Consider the following 22,777-nt stretch of genomic DNA (forward strand, 5'->3'; position numbering starts at 1 on the left):
TTTTAACTATAAAATAATTATTAAATTTTTAATATGATAAATTATGACAACATTTGAACTTTAAATGCTTATAAAAAAATTGTGCCTATGTATTTTAAAATGTTTTCAACTGCTATTGTAACAATATATCAGAAGCCTTGTTTTAAATTTTCACGATTTTTGGCCCAACAAATAAAATTTGATTGAAAATTGTAGAAAAAAAAACTAAAAAAAACGAAATTTGAAACTGTCCGTAAACAGCTCATAATGAATCAAACATTTTTCAACATTTTATGGAGTAAAATGAATAATATATATAAAATGAAAATATAAACATTCAGTTACATTTTCATGTATCTACAGTTAAACGTTTTTTTAATTACAACAAAATAAGAAAATCGGTACATGAGAAATCATAACTTAAAATAACAAAACATAACCTTGATATTTTAACGTTAAATTTAGGATCTAAAAAAACCGTGTTTAAGGGCGTGTGGGGGCAAAGCCCTTCCACAAGTTTCTTTACTCTACAAATTGATTGCAACCCTAACATTTTAGCCCAATTTAGTGTTTAATATAAATATGTATATAACTACCTACTATTATATCTACTTAGACACTTGGCAATACAAGCTAACAATGTCAGCCTTAGCTTGGAATCGTTATTCAGTGATTTATAAATCATGATTATATAAATATATAATATATTATAATTTTTGTGATATATCATTGAATTCAAATTGAACACATACATTACGATTACATATACATTGATTCTCAATGACGATAGGAACACTCTTGTACTGTACAACAGAAAAGCGGTTTTACCTACTTCCCCCATTTTTTTTTTTTTGTTATTTTTATACATTTTTTTATGATCGACGATTCGATTAAACAACCTTTAGCATCTATCGTTAAAAAATCATAAATATTTTCATATTAAATGCCCACGCAAATTATGTCGCCTATTTTTTGTACGATAAAATAACATCTGCTACAGTTGCCGTATAACAAGAAAAGCGAATAATAAACGAGTACGGCATTATCTAAAATTATAATTTTGTTTTCCAACCTTAATTTCACATATTTTCCAATTAATATCAAGACAATCGATAATCGTTTATGTTCGAGTGATTTCTAATAATTATTATATTATCTGAACAAATTTGATTTAGATCAATTAAAAAACGTGTACGTTGGTACGTGTACCTACATATATGTTATAACTCATATTATGTATGTACATATTTCTTTGACGTTGGTCTGACGGTGATGGCTTATTGTAATCAATAATGTAATTAACTGCAACCGCGACGTTTAAAAAAAAAAAAAATTCAATTGATTTCATGTACCCGCGCCTACCACTACAGAGTGCACAATAATATTGACTTTTAAATTTTAATTAAATCCTATACAATAGGTACCGAGGTGCTAGTAGGTACCTATAATACCACAATATAACGGCCGTATACGCGGTGTATGTGTGGGGTTGGCGCCGGGTTACTCGCATAAATTAAAATTTACGATTTTTTTTTTCTTCCACTCCACGTGTCTTTTTATCGTTTTGTACATTCGTTTGAATAAAATATTAATTCAAAATAAAATTCAAATGGACAACATTGTAATATTATAATATCCCATTATACAATATTATAATGTTTGTGAATATCGTTATCATAATGACATAATATGTATATTATATTATAATATATTGTATGTAATGTGTATTCGAAAATAAGTGTTACTGCGCAGTGGAGATGCAGTGGAGGTATATAAGTACAACGTGAAAAATAGATAAATAAACCAGCCCAACAATACAAAAAAAATTGTATGATGAATATTCTGTACAATATTGAATACCTGCGCGGAATATCTCTTATATACATGGGTAAAAGGTGTAACGTAAAGACCTGACAAATGAAATAACTTTTGTTCTAAACCAATGTTTAAACATTTTTTTTATAAATATATATATGCGGTTTATAGACGCTCGCTCTACAACTGCGGAATACAATTTTCATGTTCATTTTTAAATACTAAAAATTATATAAATGTAATTAAAAAAAAAAATTGTATGTCAAAAACGTAAACGTTTATTTCTACAATATTTTAAAATAGGTATCATCATTTTTTTTCTTAATAAATTAATTCAAATCTTAATAACTTTTTTCAAAATATTATTTTTGCTAATTTTCAGACATTAGTATAAATCTTAAATAATTTATTGTGCATACTATAATTTTTATAATTTTTTTTTCACACGTTTTACTTAGGTATTTCAATTTTAATTTTTCATTTGTCTTGGTCTTTCTGTTCCATCTTGTACTCATATACTGAGTATAGGTATATGATAATATTATAATGTAATCGTCATTTCGTTTTCGACATTGTGTGCAATGATAATATCGTATTGAGTATATTATAATTCGCATTGCATCACGTGATGTACCTATGGGCTACGACCATAAAACTGTGATAGTTTCGAATTTCGATGGTATTTGCGCGTACAGATGCAATTATATTATACGCGTACAAAAATGTGTTAACGAGATTACGCAATAATAATATAATATTATTATTATTTAAAAGAATCAAAACACAACGATTTCATTTAATGACTGGAATCAAATATTATACGAATTATACCGACTTATACGTCATATATTTATTTAGCCACGTGGACGAGCATTCAATAATAGCTGCTGGTATGCGTTACGATTACAATAATTATTTATTATTAATCACGCGCAATACCGAAAATTATAAATATATGATTGAAACTTCAAGTGACAATAATGAATGACATACAACGAGCTATACATAATATTATTATGTAACTTGGTTTTAGCTAAATTGATAAGTTAAGGTAGGTATAAATATATACCTACACGTAGATTATACGGCGATTGCAGGTTGCTGATCAGTGTGCAATTATAGTGATATCATCTCATCAATTGCACCTTACACAATATTGACAAAGCTGCAGGTCACTAACATTTTGAAATATATATTAAGTTAGGGTAAAAAGTTAGGTTACTTTTAACTAAGTTACATAACAAGTTAGGTATACCTATTTGTTTTTTTAAGTATTACCTACTTCTATAATTTAATGTGTTAAATTCTTTTCGATGATATCTATAGTTATTAATCGGTTAATCAATTATAATTATATTATATTATACTATTATTTAAGAGAATCAAAACACAACAATTTAATTTAATGACTGGAAACAAATATTATACCTACGTCACTTCTATTTAGCCACGTGGTCGATCATTTAATTTAAGAGCCTGTTGGTATGCGTTTAATTATCAAAACGATTACAACTTATTATTATTTACGCGTAATATTTAAAATTATTTTATCTCACTCAAACATATTAATATATTCATTTCAAATCTGCCTACCAGGCCCAAGATACGTTGGAGCCGTGGTCTCTTAAAAATTAACCAAAACAATTTATAGCTTTAGTTAAGGTTCTATCATTGATCTACCTTTCAGTTAGGTTCTTTCATTTTTCTACTTTTGCGTATTTATATAATTTTATCAAATTTGCATATCGTACTTTGGCATATATTTGTAAATTTGCAATTAAAAAATAATTGAACTGATTTTTTTTTTTCAATGTTATGCTACTTTTTTTCTATTGAACTAGTAACGTTTGAAAAATGTTACATAACTTAAATATGTTCTATATTAACTTAACTGAACGAGTTAAACAAAATAGTTAACTTGCCCAGCCTTCCAGATTGACCTTATGTAAATGTATAATTAGTCGTTTTTTTTATTTTTGGAAACAAAGATTATAATCAAAGGTTATTAACAATCGAACAATAATTCAATCAACAAATAAACTATTTAATTTTACGACGTCTTAACCGGTTTTTTATTGATACATGTATATATTTTTTTAATTTCCTTGAAACTAATTTTGAGGGGTTCCAATATAAATTGCTCATTATTTATAATTATCAATTTATAATAATATAATACCCTATTTGTGTTTGATTTAACCTAGCTATATATACGTAGGTATTTCAGTGAATGTTATAAGTCCTCGATAATTAATATTTCCTGGGCCAAACATTAACTAATAACATATGACAGAATAAGCTAAGCCTCTGCCTACATGTAATTCCCGATTATCGACCAAAACGTCTGATGATTAATTTTTCATATTACGGTTAAATACGTCTATTTGATGTGGCTGATGATCTTTTCATAATCATTACTCATAGTTCATACGGTTACACTAAACCCGATGGCTTTCTTGTTTTCATTTAAGCATCCATAAACGAGTCGATTAATGATGCTTCACACTATGTTTGTTCGTATAAATTATGTAATTAATAGAGCAGCTGCACTCGTGTGTGTTTAACCGCCGTTGCACAATACCTGCCGCATTATTGGAGATTATTGCAACGACTGCAGCGCCATCCTCTCACTCAGATTTTTTTTAATGAAGGGTAATGGTGTACAGTTTTTTTTAATATTATGAAAAAAAATTAGATCAAGTAATTCCCTCACTATTTAGATTAGGCAACTCGAAATAAAAAGTATCATCCCTAGATGGCTTCTTTTTTTCACGTCATATACATGGTCATACATTGTTCGGGAATGGGAAAAAGGGTTAGTCATGGCTTTTCCATTCCTATTACACACAAAATGTTTAAAAATTAAAAATATTATTATAGAGTACTATTATGTTTGCCACAATAACTTACTTTACTCTTCGATTAAATCTTAATGATTAGAACGTCGTTTCACACAAACCAATTAAATTCCATTCAAAATAAATTAACTATGCATAAACCATCAGAACTGGGAAAATGTGACTTCATGCACTAGAAAAGTTATGCTTAATTATATGTTTACCTACCTATATAAAATTAATAGGTTTACTTATGAAGACAAATATGTACATGATAATAATATATCATACATTCTGCAATACATAGTCAAACATTTAAAACAAACTATAATTGTTGAATTGAAACTCTCTGTCACTCTCTTTATTAAGAAATCTATATCTACGCCTACCTGTAATTTTAAATTGATAATTATATATATTATGTAGGTATATGTATATATTTAATCCCGTTCACTAATTTTTATTAAATAGTTAAAATATAAGAAAAATTGTATAATGTATATAATTCAAATTTTGCATGTTTAGTGCAAAAACGTCCTCACTCTACAGTCATGTGCACCCAAAACAAAAAAAAAATGGGAACACGATGTATATACCTACTGCAAATCTATAAATTGCGCATTTCTTATAAAAATAAAAACAGTGATAGACGAGCCCCCGTGTTAACCGTATAGTCAAGTATATACGATAGAATAATAAGATAGATTGTCATATAGTATTATGTTGTTTATCTATTGGTCAAAGATTTGACACGCACATACGCACCGTCATACGTACCGATTAAAAATTAAACGGTTTGATATTTTTTCAAAGCGAGACGATATATTATTTTTGACAACCACATAATATCATACTGTGAGCAGTGTGAACACACATATAGTCTATATATGTTTATATTGCACCACCCAATATAATGTAACTAACGAGTATCTAACGTGTACGTACCTATAAACGCGTGTCACGTGGCCTTGTTGTCATGCCTATAATAATATGACCACACAATGATAATAATAATTTGTGAAATTTTTATTTCACTAAACGTTTATTCTCGGCCATATAATATATTATATTTCTCCTCCGACCCATGAATCATTTAAATGGTATTTTATATACACACCACACAGGCATAGGCGCCCCCAGAAATTTTTCTAGGGGGGGGGGTCAAGTTACTAGTAGATACAGTAGTTTACTCACTTTCAATTTGTTATACTATAATTTATTGATTTATCATAATGTGGCCAATTAAAAAAAAAAATTCCAAAAGCCAGGGAGGCAAGACGTTTGTCCACTTCTCCGGGTATCTATGTCATAGGTATGAAGCTTGAAATCTAATTTCAAAATCATTAGAAATCGTTAAAAATCATCGAAGAAAGTAAAAGTATAATGGAAACATTTAAAAAAAATTGAAACCTATAATATTTTAATCGAAATAATAATCGTTTTCAAATTTTTATATACAAATCGATTAGCAATAGCCGACAAAATCTGTGATATTGTATATTTGTACATCGGTTGGTAAGAATTAATAAATAATAACTAATATTTCGTTTACTGAGACCAATTTCATAGCCTCGTGTAACGACGAATATGCGGAACGCACGAACGACGACAGGTTTCTTAATTTTTGTTAGAAATTGGAGTGAAGAATATCATGAAAAGACATATGACCTATGTACCTGGTACATGATAGGTGAACATGTTGCGGAATATCATATGAATTAAAAATTATAATAATAATTATACATTATTATTTACTATAATATTATAATTATATAGCAAAGATATTACTATTACCCATCCCTATTATTTAATTATCTTAATCGATATATTTTTCTTCAAATTTGTACATTAAAGATTGCAAAACACTTTAACTATTAAATACATTTAAAATGTATTTTATGAGTAAATGCATACATTTCAAAACATATATTATATATTATAATAAGTTAATAATGAAAACAAAAGTTAATAATCTATATATTTTATCAATAAATTATCAGTATCCTATAAAAATAAGTGATTTATTTATAACAAATCATTCTTGCTTACTTATTTGTTAAATTATTAGGTAGTTTATTTATATAACATTTAACTACTTTCTTCAATCTAATTGAACTGACTACCGAAAAAAATTTTGTTGTTACTTTTTGTTTTTATTTGTCTTTTGAAAAGTTTATAATGCATAGAAATTTCCATTATAAATATTCAGTGACAATTTCATGTACCTATCTACCTTAACTTTTTATTAAGTTACACCAAAAATTAAAATAAATTTTGCGTAACAATTACCGTTTTTCCTTAATTTGTTTTTGGTTTTTCTAGGCACTTTTGAAAACTACAGTGAATTTTTAATTTTGATCTTCCCAATACAGCAACTAAATTCACTTTCTCACCGGAAAAGATACTGAAGTTGAAAATCGATGGAATTTTTCAACTACTTATCGTGTACATAAACACAAAAAAAACACACTATACATTGTAAAATCAATACATTCATCGCTTCGCTCAGGATCGAAAAGTATTTGGATACTTAACAAGCCTGGCACTAAGCTCCTGTAAACCTAATTTTGTAGTCACTATGTTTTATGTCACATCTCATTAGTGATTTTGTGTAGGACTGTATCACAATCAGATTAAATTCCTCCGTCAAAATACAATACGATCGACATAAATACGTATAGTTTTGATTATTTGTCGTTCTCTTTATCCATACCGTATCTCATTGTACCTCTATTTCATGGATATCTCTGTGTAATAATCAATAGCTGACTAAATATTTTCATGATAAGACTTGTCATTTTAACACTTCCGTAATAAACATTAATATGCACATAGGTAGCAATTTAGGTACAATAAATGATCCAATAAGTTGCGTTTAAACTGATAAATGAGCAATGAGCTATAATAATATATTATGTATCGTTATAAAACTGATGGAATGTGCATACTGGATAATATAATCTATATGTGTCAGGCATATCATATAGGCAACTTAAAATACTTCAATAATTTGTTGCTTTGTCAAACGTGTATTATTTTGTCCGTAATATAATATTCAGGGCTCAGATGTTTGTACGCTAAAAATCAATTAAATATGTACATTGATACATAGTATTCATTGAATAAATATTAAATACTCAGTGTAAATATGTTATTATTATTGTTGTTAAAAATTAAATATTTTGCATTAATAATGAAATAAAAATCAAAAAATGCATAGTTCTTTCAATAATTCCAGTCATGCAAAAATATGCATTATATTTCTTGTTATTATTATTATTAAAACATAGTTTTATTTTTTAACTTCACTTTAAATATTAATATTAATAATACAAAATAAAAAATTGTTATTAAATCTATAAGTATAGTATGATTCAAAATGTTATATAGGTGGCGATGGGGATGCGCGAAGACTCATTTCTATAAAATTACGCGTCTGTTTAAAATTTACATTTTTTTTTAATGTATTATCAACATATGCGAATAAAATCGCTTAAAATTCGTAAAAAATGCAACACACATTTTTAGATTCGAGCTGTACCTATGTTAGGAAATGAATTTGCGTCGAATTATATTTTGAATATTGTGCATATTACAATGTAAATTTTATGCTGTACATGCACTACTACCAAAATATCCCCCCTCCCCCTACCACACCATAATAATATCTAACACTGTTATTATAATATATTATCGCTGTTTTGTGTGTTTCCGGTACGCAGTTCAACGTAGGAGGAACGAGAAGAACTCGCGAAAGTATGACGCCGACTCGCTGCCCAGCTACACGATCGTCACGGGTCTGCCCACGTACGACGAGGCAGTGGAGCGCATGAACGGTGGCCACAACCACGGCGGCACATCGTCCGTCCGCGACAACAAGCCGCCATCCAAGCACGTGTCCGTGTCCGTGGTGCACATCAGGGACGACGTACCGACGCCACCGAAGCCCGACCCCAAGTTCGGGCTGGTGTCGCACAGCCTGTTCGTGCACGACGACGGGTGCAGCCACTGCCTGTCCGTCCAGGAGCTGTTGGAGACCTACAACGTGCGATAGGCCTGCCGCACGTACGCCCGCCACCCCGCCCTCCACCCAACACACCCAACCCCATCCACGCCAATCGCGCCGCCCGATGTAATAATTTATTTTAATATGTTATTATTATTGTTGCTGATAGAAAATGTCACGCGGTGTGACGTGTTAGACGCGTGACGTACACGCCCTGTAGTAGCCTACGATTTCCCGCCCATTTCTCGTCGATTTTCAGTACAGTTCGCACGCCTAGAGCATACAAGTGTAATATATATCATAGGTATATAAAATTTTTGTCATGTCATATGTACCATATATAGTCTAAAAGCCGTGTCCAGACCTGTATAAAGCTGACGATATATATATAAAGACGTAAGCCACTTGAGTGGCCACACCTACACTATTGAGATTGTTTCATAATATTATATGCGATTGTGTGCTCCGAGGACGTTTCTCTTTCCGTTGTGCGGTGCACTTTCGTCGAACGGATCTTTTCCCTCCCAATAACCATCATCATAGACTGCTGCAGCGGTATAGTTGCAGCACATTGTCTTTGGCAGTGGTCGATCCCACATCGATTCCACCGAACAGCCGATATTCCCATTCGTAAATGGGTATTTCAACGAGATTCTTGTCCGATCGGTTACCGTTCGAATTTAGCACTTCTGGACACCTCTACAGGTCAAGTCTGTTCGCAGCTATAGTGAAATTCCGTATAGTCAAGCACGCTGAATATTTTCTTCGCATCATCTTAAAAATAAAACATTTAGCATTTTTTTTTCCATCAAAATATTGTGGTAGGTATCTACATTTATAAATTATATATAGTTTAAAATTATTCGGCTCGTGGGGTGAGAGAAAAAAATAGATGCCATATGGGAATTAAGTGAATTAACCGATACCCGCCGGGGAAACGAATAATAATAATATGATAGACAAAAATACGAGGCAGAGGGTTCTGATGAATTTAAGTGCGCTGCGTCAGTTTATTGCTCGATTAAAGTTCATGATACGTATAAAGTTTTTATTTATCAGTGGACTGTGTCGGTCGTGGACACTTTGGCTTTGTGAATCAATATTCCTGGTTCAAAATTATGTCCAAACGTCAACATCCCTGTTGGGAGTACTGGAGTAGGTAATATATATAATTATCAGTTATTATAATATGCGAATAGAGGGAACCCCGTAATGTAATTTTTAAAACTTTATTGCTTGTAAAAATATTTAAACATTAACCTTTTTTTTAAATAAAATATACTTTTGTTTTATTGCTCCGGCACTATAATGCAGCTCGACACACAAATTTACATCAAAATTCGTCAGAACCCTCTGCAACCACTCTTAGTAACGCCATAGATTTAGTCGGTAGTACATGTATTCGTGTTTCTCGTCGAAGGATGTTAAAGCCATTGTTTTTCATTTTCATAAACGGTGAAAAAAGTCTCAATAGTACGGAACATATTATCAAAGAAACATAATAGGTAAATCAAAAAACAATGTTATCGATGAGTTATAATTTAACATATTTTTATTATAATAATATGTCACCAGATACCGAACATCAAATATAATATTATTTATATTTCATTTAATGCCTTAAGTGCGTATTTCTTCAGCGCGCCAGATCCTATATAAATTAATGTATAATGCTTAGTGATTTTTACGGTTACAAAAGGTAATATTATATTAAAATAAATATAAGTTCGGAAATGATCGTTGTGCGTATTTTCGCAGTTAACTTTAGTCACCTTATTAGCGCACTTGCAGGCTGGTGGGGTGACAGTATCTTATCTCCACCTTCGTCCCCTTGTACACAATATACACTTTCCGCATCACGAGATATTTACGCATTACGAGATTTCAACAATCGTATAACTTACAGGTATTCACCCACCTGTGCACAATTTTAGTCAAAATTCTAGTTAATATTATTGAAAATCAAACGAAATTGCCGACAAGCTTTTATTTAAAAAAAAACTGTAGACAATCGCACCCTTCCAATAACACAACAACGCGCCGCCGCCGCCGTTAATAATATACATAATATTATTATTATATTTCACCGGAACGCGAACATTTTTATTTTCGTCGTCCAGACAACCCTTTTCTCTCACCCCATACATCAAAAAAATTTATACCGCGGATACCTCTGTTACATCATATTATAGAGGGTCCGACGAATTTAATACACTAAAATGTTTCACCCACACGCGCGCAAAACACGTATAATCACGTAAAATCCTATATATATAGTATAACATAGTACTGCACCTTTGCACTCCTCAAAAATCCTTTGTGCCAGAGACTTCCGCCACGCTTATGACTTTGACTTTGTGTTTTTTGTTTTCTCTGTGCATATGATATCCGCGTATAAATTATGGTGTACGACGTACTTGTTTATCGATCGCTCCTCCGAACGGACGAGACCCATTCGAGACCATAAACTTATATTATTTTTCAATATATTATAATACATAGTCGCAAAATATCCCCACGGACACTATGAGATAATGTCATTCGAAAACGACTTTGGTCGTGCCGAACCATTCGAGTCGGTTACATCGCCTCTTAATAAAACAATTTTATGCGTATAGCTAGCTGGCGTTATAGGTGCAAAGAACAGATTGAAACGTTCGAAATCAAAAAAACAGCGACCAACAATCGTCGTAGAAATATTACCACACTATATTATTTACAACCATCCTCTCATAGTTAAAAAAAAATGTAATTAAAAAAAAAAAAAAAAATTTGATTTTTGATTAATTTGACATGCAAATCTTCTTTCTGCGAAGTGGCGCTCTGCACAAAAAAATGTAATAATTGCACTCGTTTGAATCACGCTGCACTCATGAGACCTACACGGCCACGGTGCAGTGTACAACGCCACTTAACATCTCATTTACATGTTTTTCTTTAAAAAATCGTATAATATTATTCTCGTATAGGTACAGTTAAATTAAATCACAGACACGTTCACTTTTTAGCGATTTGTAAATTACTCGACGCAGACGTGAGAAAATGTACCTCTACACACGCATTATATTGTATAATATAATGTAAAATGTACATCTAAAATTCATATAATTTATAAGTCCCAAGGATAATGATCAGATCGAGTGAAGTACTAACATAACCGATTTTTTTTTTTAAACCAACCACAAGTTGGACATTTTGTTTAGGTGAGGAGCTGTGTAATTTGACTACCCCCAAATTTGACATGTAACCCGCTCTATGGGAGGGGGGAAGACCCCGAGTCCACACCTCTCTCTCTCTCTTCGGCGTGGCACTGCATTTTTTGATGTTTTTCTGCTGTATTTCTTGTTCTGTTGAACGATAAATGTTGGATTCAGTTTGTTCGCATAGTAGAATATATATTTGAACAATACTGTTTTATATTCCGTTTTCCCTAAGCCTATTTATATATTATTATAATATAAATGTACCTACACGGCGTTTTAAAATTGTGTGCATTAGTTCGCACCAGTTTTGTGAGTAATTAAATAACGTACGCACCGCCGTCGAAGTTTAAAAAAGTTTTCGATCGAATCGTGTCCAGAAATTATATTATAGATAGTCGCGCACCGTTATAGTTAACATAATATAATAAAATATATTATTATTGTTATATTATGTCTAATATTATATAGCTTGTAGTGTAGAGTTTTATTTATTTTATTATTATATTAGTATTATTAATATTATTATTATTATTTTTGACTGCCATTGTGTAAACTATTATATGAATATATTAATTATTATTAAATGTAATATGTATTTTAATGTCAGTCGATAGAATTTCGCTTTTAACTAGCTATAATAATATAAAGTCATTTGATTAAGAGCCAACCGTGTGTTTCATTTTAAATTATTATATGAATTAAACATTATAAACAAAATGATTTGTGTATTTTTTTGTCGAACCTCCTACCATCTACTTCCTACCTACTAAACCTAAGTAATAAATAATAAATCAGGTTTTATGATGAGTGGATACAAAAAACAAGTTAATACAAAAATAAATACGATATACAATTAATTCACAGTATAGGTACTTAAAACAAGTCGAAACAGTAGCTCTTTATTTCTTACTTAATGTGTTACTTTAAAACAACGAAAATCGAAAAATTACATTACCTACGCTACGTTACTATCCAACGCCGGAAAAAAGGTACACTTAGAGGGTAAAAAACCAAGCATAATATAGACTCGACTGCAGTAGTACTGTAGAAATATCTCAAATATTATAGTTCCGGTAAGTTCTAGCAACAGGAGAAGTATTTGATACTTTTGGCAGGTCAAAATTAAAAATTCTCAGTACATTTCTTAAACGGAAAACAAATTAAATAAATCGGGAATTTTAACGAAAAAACAGATTTTTTTATTTTATATTTGTACTTAATTAAGTAAAATACGAATCAGCGTCATTGATACTTAAAACGTTTTATTATAATTTCGATTGTTTATATTAAAATATTCAATACATTATAGTATACTTTTCAAAATATTTTGGAACTTTTGAGCCATTTAAAGATAATTTACATTTAAATTATTCAAACGCTTTAAAATTATTTAAGACAAGTTTTAAATTATATTGTTTAATCAATTAGTAAATACAAAATAATTATAATGTGAACTCAGAATTATGGTTTTTTTCATAAAATTTCTAATTTTAAATATCAGTTAAACTACAGTTAACAATGGTTTTGAAACTTAATTTAAATTTGGTATAGGTATTAACAAATTAGTAGTTAGGAATATCAATAATTATTGATTTTAATACCTAATGGAAACGTGTTTGTTGTTATACCTTATTATTTGTTAACTAACAATATCAGATATTTATTAACTAACTTTACTATTGATTAAAATTGAAAATAATTATCAAGAACACGTTATTTTAATGTCAAAAGTTTTATTTTTAAGTTAAATTTAAATTATTGCGTATAGGTGCCTAGGTACCTTTGTTTATTTACTTTATCGTATGAATATCTTTTACATTTCAAATACGTTGATAGTTAGAACTAGTAAATATTATTCATATTAGCAGTAAAATTATAAAATTGTTGATATTGACGGGCAATTGGTGATGGGTGAAATTGTTTAAAATTTTGAATACTCTCAATACTCAAATATTTAATAACTCTAACGCGATTTGACACTAAGTCAATATGGTGGCAAATAGCCCAATTTTTGGTGGACTCACCTAAATTCTTTTTTTTCTTTTTTTTCTTAGAACAAACAAGAATATATTATTATAATATACACTCTGTAGCCACATTACAATACATTTTTAAAAACATGGAGCATTTTCCCCTCCAGGTACAGTTATGGTTATATACGAAAAAATTAAATAATGTTTGGACGTACAATAAAACCATACATTAAAATTATTTAGCGACCAAATACCCAAAAACGTAAAAACGATAAAATTTTTTTTAAATTTCGACCCTGAAAATTATAAATTTTTCTATTAGCTATGCTGTCGTTTGGTTTACGTGTATGTTATTTGATACATCTTTAGAGATTGATTATATGTTTTTATTAACATAATACTATGTTATTCGAAAGAACCTGAAACTTTTACGTTTATATTATTGTGTATATTTACCAATACAATGGAATTTCATTATTTATCATCAAATTTGAATGTAATATTTTATACATTATAGGTACAGTTAGTCATTAATGAGGTACACTCCACACCTACAACTGTACAACCTACTTTCCCCATAATTTTTCGTTATTCTTAAATGCGTTATTTTGAGACTTGGATCATATTATCTCATTCAAAAGAAATGTCTGCCATAATGCCATCAGCCCACAGGGCAGCAAGTACCTATGTGTAATGTAATATTATTATATCACATCCATATCGCGTTATATTATCCATTTCATGAAATTTATGACAACCGACAACGTACACCTATATATTACACGAAACGAAACATCGATTTTTCTTCTTTTCGTGATTAATAAATAATAATATTACACAAAATGGATAGCATTTCACGAAATGAATATATAAACAATACATAACAAAACTTGCTCCGTCATTTGATTTTGAAATCCATTCTTGCGAAATAATAAACACTACGTAGTTGACTTATAAACTAACTTTGTTTTTCACAATTTAATTTAATTGAGATTAAAAGATCCATTACTATCAATTTGAGTATTTGACAAATTTATTATTATAACTTTAAATATATATTAATTTTTTTAGATTTTTACTAATATTTTTTTAACTATATTGATCTGTAATTTAAATATAATATGAATAAATCTTATCTAGCAGTATAATATTATAATTATTAACTCAGCATTTTCAACATTATCCAATGCTTCTAGTCCTTAGATACAACTCGTCGTCCCACAGATCGGTCGAATATAACTATTTACCTTTATGGTCCTAGTCGTGTGTTGGGAACGAATACATTCGGCACGATCTCGAGTTACGGCTGTTAAGGAGGTTTGTCACGTGTGATACCTTTTAAAATAATTTATTAGAAAATAGGTATATACATATATCAGGAAAATAAAATATATATTATTACCATGAGTGGATTTCAAGTGACGCGTAAAAGATAAGTCTTTACTAAAAATATATTGGTGAACATATTTTGTCACAAGAAAATCGTACACCACAATATGTGTATTTTCATGCCCAGCTAATAAATCTTTATAAGTGAAAGCAGGCGTGTATTTTTCAAACTTCAAAACAGAATATTATACAGAAAAATATATATTGAGTGTAACACACACATGTACGATCATTGGAGGGGGGAAAGAGAAGACTTTTTCATACTGTTAATATTATAGTTGGTACTTGGTACCTGTCATATACGTAAACCAACTTAATTTTAGGTAAAATAACTAAAAATATAATATTATAGGTAGTATATTTTATATTATGCAGAGTGTAACTGAAAAGCCGAACGAATAAAATAACTTTTGTTCTGATTACTTTCAAAGTTAATTTTTAAAAAAACTAAAAATAGCCAATTAGTACTTACATATCTGTATTTTAGAAAACATGATTATAAAAATATTTATCTAAGTCAGATGATTTATTTTCTATGTTTTTTTATTTGAAAATTATTTGAATTAAGACTCATTCAGTTGAGCAGTACTTAATAATTGTTTAAAATAATATTTAGATTTTAACAAATACCTCTAATTAAAAATGCTCATAAAATATTTTTAAATAGTTTATAATTTTTGAATTTAAATTGTTTTTTATGACTGGATCAACTTACTTAACAAAAATAATGAGCTTTCAAAAAATAAACTCATGACTAAAAAATGTTTTTTCAATCCATATTATTCAAAAAATGTGTACGTATGTAAATGTATAATAGTGTTTAATTACATAAGAAATATTAATATTGTTGAATGAGGATTATAGTATGGATCGACAAAAGTAAATAAACAACACAATTACTTACAATAATAATAAGTAATATTAATTCACTATAACTAAAACCAAAGGTGGGCATTAACTAGTTAGGTTATTTTCTAATCAACTTATGAACTTAACTAGTTTAATTTACAGTTGAAATAACTTAGCTTCTCTCAGTTGATTTTAAAAAAATCCATCAAGTTGAAAACATTATGACATTTTTCGTTTATACGTAAATATTTCTATATCAATATTAAATAAAAATAATCGAATAGAAAATTACAAACATTTTCTTGATAACATAATTTTGTGTATATTAATATATTTTATTAAGTTGTAAATTATATATTATGCGATTTGCAATTATAAATATTTTTAATAAAATTAATAATTTTAAATTACAAATTGACAATTGTTATGTTTTAATGTTATATAACTTATAATATACAGAGTGTCCCATGAGGATTTACTCATTGCGATATCTCCTGAAATAATAGAGATATCGTAATTCTGTTTTCTTATTAAGACTCACAGAGGTAAGCACTCCAAATAACTAATTTTTTATTTTTTTTTTATGTTTTGGTAAACAAGTTAAAAAAATTATTTTTTAATTAATTGTTTAAAAAAATATTGAAGATTTCCATTTTGTAGGGTTCATTTTTCTGAAAATATTGACGTTTCAACATTTTAATTTCATTAATTTCCGGATTTTTAATAATTTTTCTAGTTTTGAGAAAAACTGTGAATTATTATTAATTGATACCAGCTACCATAGAACTATGATTAAGAATTACGATATCTCCATTATTTCTGGAGATATCGCAATGAGTAAATCCTCACGGGACACCCTGTATATGAAGGTCATGTACTCATCTTCACTTATTATGACATTCAATTTATATACGATATAAAAAAAATATATTTGTTAAATTATTAATTTGAGATTAGTACCTATAGTTTAAATTAGTAAATAATAGTAAAGTAAAAGTAAAATGGTAACAGTGCACATTATGATAAAAGATCAATAAAATTGTTTTTTATAATTTATAATTTAGAAACTAGAAAGACACATCCACTCTTTATGTGATTTACATATTAATTTAAAAAATTAGATTAACTTTTTTTAAACTGAGTTAAGTTAATATTTTTTTTAACTTATCGATCTTGTGTCCTCTTAACTTAACTTGAGTTAATTATTTTCATTAACTTGCCCACATTTGATTAAACACATAACTAAGTATGAATAGTAAAGTTTCTGCTAACAATGTAATCTCTATGCTTATAAAACATACATAACGTACACATAAGCAATACTATAGTGCAGTGGCGTATTTACGGGGGGATATGGGGAATAGATCCCCCCTTGACCTTTTTTTTTTGTAAAGTTAAATTTACTTATTTTCTGTATTTCTCAATATATGATACTACTTTTAAGTTTTAAGTAGGTATATCTGTTTTTAAAATAAAAACATATACCTCCATGGTGGTATATATGGTATACTGTATTTTCGAATTTTCTGTGAATTATTTTTCATGCATGAGTGTTTATAATAAACCCGATAAATAGTCGGTAAATAAATAACCATGAAGACTGTAGATTTACCATAGGGCATGGGTTTATTTTTAGTGACTGAAAAATTGTATTCACCTCTGGGTTACATGCTTTAGATATTTGTGATAAAAAGTTTTATCCAAATATTCATGAATTCTTAAAAATATTTTTTACTTTGCCTGTATCAACTGCTATACACCTGAACGATGTTTTTCAAGTTTTTATCAAGTATTAAGTCTTATCTAATAAATAGTATGACAGAAGTAAATATTTTATCAATTTTCCTATCTAATATTGAATAATAACTATAAATTAAATAGTAATTATTATATACTTTGTTTATCATAACTGACTTACCCACTTAGGGCCCATTTTACAATCATAGTTTAAACCTCGGTTACGCTTAACCGATAACTGATTTTACATTTTTACAAGTCGAATTCCGGCGCTTAACATTAGTTTAACTATTTTAATGCGGACTCTTAATGTTTTAGCTTTATTTCCATGTCACCGGTCAATACAATTATCATGTCAGATAAGGTTATCGATGAACTGAGAATCCAAAAAAATAGAAAACGGGATTTTGTATTATAACTGTTTTTTTTTGTTTATCGTATTAACACGGGATTGTCGTTAGTATGAATTTATAATAAATGCTATTAGGTACTATACAATTTGTGTTAATTGTTATTTCACCTTGATCCACACTAATCTCAACAAGTTAGGTGATTTTAAAAATGTATATTGTATTCGTAATTATTGAGTGTACCTATTATTATAAATTTCACCCTCCCCCCCACCGTTTTAAAATTCCTAAATACGCCATTGCTATAGTGCAGTGCCTATACAGAGTGCATTTGGTCGTTTTTATATATAAGTGACCTTATGACTCCAGACTCTGTTACAAAAATACTCGGTGGCGTGATTGACATTAACAATAACAATATGATGCACATTATATTATGCAATAGCCAATATGTTGTAACATTATATAATATATTAAATATATTTTCAACAGATATTATATTATTGTACAATATATATAAATCGAAAGTAGTTTTATTTTTTTAAACAATATTATATTTCTTAGTACAGAAGTCGTATATTCTTGTAAACACATTTATTTAATTGGTGACAATTTCGTCTTCAAAAAACGTTTAATACTATAGTAGTGTAGTCTAAAAGTATTCATACGTTTCATTATTTAGATTGAAATAATAAAAACCAATATGTTTCCCGTGTTTTACATCTAAAAATGACATCAGGCGGATGCAATAATTCCAGACCATATTTATTCGCTCCGGACATGTTCGGTGTCATTCCTCTAATGTTATCTAAGTTGTTATTACCTTTGGTTTTTAATCATTTAATGAATGTGAAGTTAATAAATACTAATGACCTACTGATTGTTAAGATAATATTTACTAAGTCAATGCAATACCCATCAAACGATAAGTTTCCAGTTGCCACACTTCACGAAATTATATCGTCATTCGTCTTACAACAAGATCTGCCGACAGAAAATTCGTGTTAGAAACCAAAGCAAGAACGCACAGATAGCGCTGTATGGTTCAATTTTCATGTACATAATATAAAAAATAAATATTATATAAATTTTCGCCAAAACCAAAATCGTTTTGTAGATAAATATCTGAGCTTTTATGTAATAGATACGACATAAATTTACTTAATCAATTAATTTTAATTTATCAATTTTTGATACAATGTTGTAATTAAAAAAAACAATAATCTAATACAATATAAAAGTTACAATAAACATTTTCCATGCACGTTAAAATTTTAAAACTATGTACTTTTCTTGTACAATTTATAGGTAAGAGAAATGTTTAAATTATGTAAATTATTTTTCAACTAAAAACTCATATGTTTTGTTTATCACAGCTAAAATTAAAAATTAAAATAGAAAATCGCCAAAAAATATTTTAACTTATAATAAAATAAAAAAAAAATACTTAATCAAAACATACATTTTTTAAAAGTATTTAAACTAATGATTTTTACGATATTTGATATTCAGCGGTTAGCAATCGAATTCCCAATATCTAACATTTGATCTTTTTCCAAAACGAAAAATCGTAAGACTCTTGAAATGTTCACCAAATATTTATTTGTTAGTATTTTCCTTACATGGTACAATTTTTAAACTATTTTGACCCTTGTAGAGCTATTTATTTAGAGCTACTACTCTATCAAAAAGAAAAAGTTCAATTGTAAGTTACGATTTTTATAGCCATGAGATATTTTTGATAATTATTCGTTTTTTTTCCAATGTCTAATTTGAATATTTATACAAATATGCTAAGCTGACACAACATCTCCCCTCAGAATCGTTTTTGTATACAATGACTTATCATTGAATTAAAATAGAGCACATCCATTATTATGATGATATGCTTGACACCTATACTGTACAGTAGAGTGGTACCTACTTGTACATATTTTTTTTATTATTTACTAATAACTATATGAATTTTTTAATTTTTTTTATTTACCTACATGGTTACATATTTACCTAATTTACAGTTCGGTATTTCAATCGTGTAAATAATATGTAAGTGCACTTGGTACATTTGATATAGGAAAACTAGTGCATTTTGCACTAGGTAGTTTAGTGGAAATCGGTACAAAAAAATGCACTTTTAAGGGTAACTATAGATACACGCCTCTGTAATATTTGCGTTAGTTGTAAAATGTACACTAATGATTATTAGATATTAGTGTGTGAGTGTGGTTAATATGTTTGTGGATGTAGTGAGTAGCGACCATATAATATGTTCATTGTTCAATAACACTCGTACACTAATAAATACATAAGTCATGTAAAGCACTCAAAAATATTTTTTAAATACCTACTCCAATAACAAATCCCAATAAGCTGACAAAAAATAATTATCCATCTAAAAATCTAATTTAAATTTTGAAAAATAATTTGAATTCGATCGCCTCTACTCTATTTTTGTATAAGCAATCATTTTTTTGGATAGTTAATGTAATATAGTTGACATTGAAAACCACCAGGATTTTTAACAAACATTCATAAAAAATGTAATATTTGTGTATGATTATGACAAATTAGCAATTTAATATTAAGAAATAATAACATGACAAAATGAACCCATTAACTGTGCTACCCTAATATGATAATCTGATTTATTTATGGTTTCTGGCCAGTGTGGGTCCATCGATGACTCGTCAATGAGCCAATTTGACTGAAAGACATGTCGCATACATCACACACGTATGGTTTTTCTCCTGTATGGGTCCGTCGATGACTCGTCAATGTGCCACTTTTACTGAATGATTTTTCGCATACATCACACGCATATGGTTTCTCACCCGTGTGGGTCCGTCGATGTGTTGTCAAATTGCAACTCTGACTGAAAGATTTATCACATATATCGCACGCAAATGGTTTCTCTCCTGTGTGGGTACGTCGATGACTCGTCAATGTGAAATTTTTACTGAAAGACATGTCGCATACATCACACGCGTATGGTTTTTCTCCTGTATGGGTCCGTCGATGACTCGTCAATGTGCCACTTTTACTGAAAGACATGTCGCATACATCACACGCGTATGGTTTTTCTCCTGTATGGGTCCGTCGATGACTCGTCAATGTGCCACATTCACTGAATGATTTTTCGCATACATCACACGCATATGGTTTCTCACCCGTGTGGGTCCGTCGATGTGTTGTCAATGAGCCAATTTGACTGAAAGACATGTCGCATACATCACACACGTATGGTTTTTCTCCTGTATGGGTCCGTCGATGACTCGTCAATGTGCCACTTTTACTGAATGATTTTTCGCATACATCACACACATATGGTTTCTCACCCGTGTGGGTCCGTCGATGACTCGTCAATGTGCCACATTCACTGAATGATTTTTCGCATACATCACACGCATATGGTTTCTCACCCGTGTGGGTCCGTCGATGTGTTGTCAAATTGCAACTCTGACTGAAAGATTTATCACATATATCGCACGCAAATGGTTTCTCTCCTGTGTGGGTACGTCGATGTTTCTTCAATATGTCACTTCCACTGAATGATTTTTCGCATACATCACACGCGTATGGTTTTTCTCCTGTATGGGTCCGTCGATGACTCGTCAATGTGCCACTTTCACTGAATGATTTTTCGCATACATCACACGCATATGGTTTCTCACCCATGTGGGTACGTCGATGTTTCTTCAATGTGCCACTTTCACTGAATGATTTTTCGCATACATCACACGCATATGGTTTCTCTCCTGTGTGGGTACGTCGATGTTTCTTCAATGTGTCACTTCCACTGAATGATTTTTCGCATACATCACACGCATATGGTTTCTCTCCTGTGTGGGTACGTCGATGTTTCTTCAATATGTCACTTTCACTGAATGATTTTTCGCATACATCACACGCATATGGTTTCTCTCCTGTGTGGGTACGTCGATGTTTCTTCAATGTGTCACTTCCACTGAATGATTTTTCGCATACATCACACGCATATGGTTTCTCTCCTGTGTGGGTACGTCGATGTGTAGTCAATTTGCCACTTTCACTGAATGATTTATCACATACATCACAAATGTATGGTTTCTCTCCTGTGTGAGTCCGTCGATGACTCGTCAATGTGCCACTTTTACTGAATGATTTTTCGCATACATCACACGCATATGGTTTCTCTCCTGTGTGGGTACGTCGATGTGTTGTCAAATTGCAACTCTGACTGAAAGATTTATCGCATATATCGCATGCAAATGGTTTCTCTCCTGTGTGGGTACGTCGATGTGTAGTCAATTTGCCACTTTCACTGAATGATTTATCGCAAACATCACACGAGTTCTTTCTCTTTCCAGGACAAACAGTTAGGTCATTCATTTTAGAGTCATTAAATCCAAATTACTAAAATATAGTTTTCATAAAATATTTAATGGGAGCTTTTAAACTATAGATAACTTCTGTTCTTATATTACAACTTATTTGTTTTGTGCCTATAATAACACGTATTAGTTTATTTTAATTACTTGGTTACTATATTATTATGTTATTATTATGGTCAGTTAGAATTGACTTCAATCAGATATTTAAGCCAATTTTTACTGTTAAAGGTAATTTATTAGATATTCAAAATACAATATAATATTATACC

At 29.7% G+C, this 22,777-nt stretch overlaps 2 protein-coding genes across 2 annotated transcripts in view; one reads left to right on the plus strand and one right to left on the minus strand.

Moving 5' to 3' along the window:
- LOC100570601 overlaps positions 1-11,274 on the plus strand; it is an 80,278-nt gene extending 69,004 nt beyond the window's left edge. The window contains exon 3 of the mRNA XM_003244568.4: positions 8,354-11,274. Within this exon, the coding sequence (XP_003244616.1) occupies positions 8,354-8,685 (332 nt within the window). The 3' untranslated portion in view covers positions 8,686-11,274. The remainder of the gene's footprint in view (positions 1-8,353) is intronic.
- A 9,369-nt stretch (positions 11,275-20,643) lies between these two features.
- LOC100159445 (zinc finger protein 271) lies at positions 20,644-22,582 on the minus strand. The gene has a single exon (XM_016804452.2). The coding sequence runs from the start codon at positions 22,504-22,506 to the stop codon at positions 20,788-20,790; it is 1,719 nt and encodes a 572-aa protein (XP_016659941.1). The 5' UTR covers positions 22,507-22,582; the 3' UTR covers positions 20,644-20,787.
- Between the last annotated feature and the right edge of the window lie 195 nt (positions 22,583-22,777).

Source organism: Acyrthosiphon pisum, chromosome X (assembly GCF_005508785.2).
Source record: "Acyrthosiphon pisum isolate AL4f chromosome X, pea_aphid_22Mar2018_4r6ur, whole genome shotgun sequence".
In the NCBI taxonomy this organism is placed as follows: Eukaryota; Metazoa; Arthropoda; class Insecta; order Hemiptera; family Aphididae; genus Acyrthosiphon; species Acyrthosiphon pisum.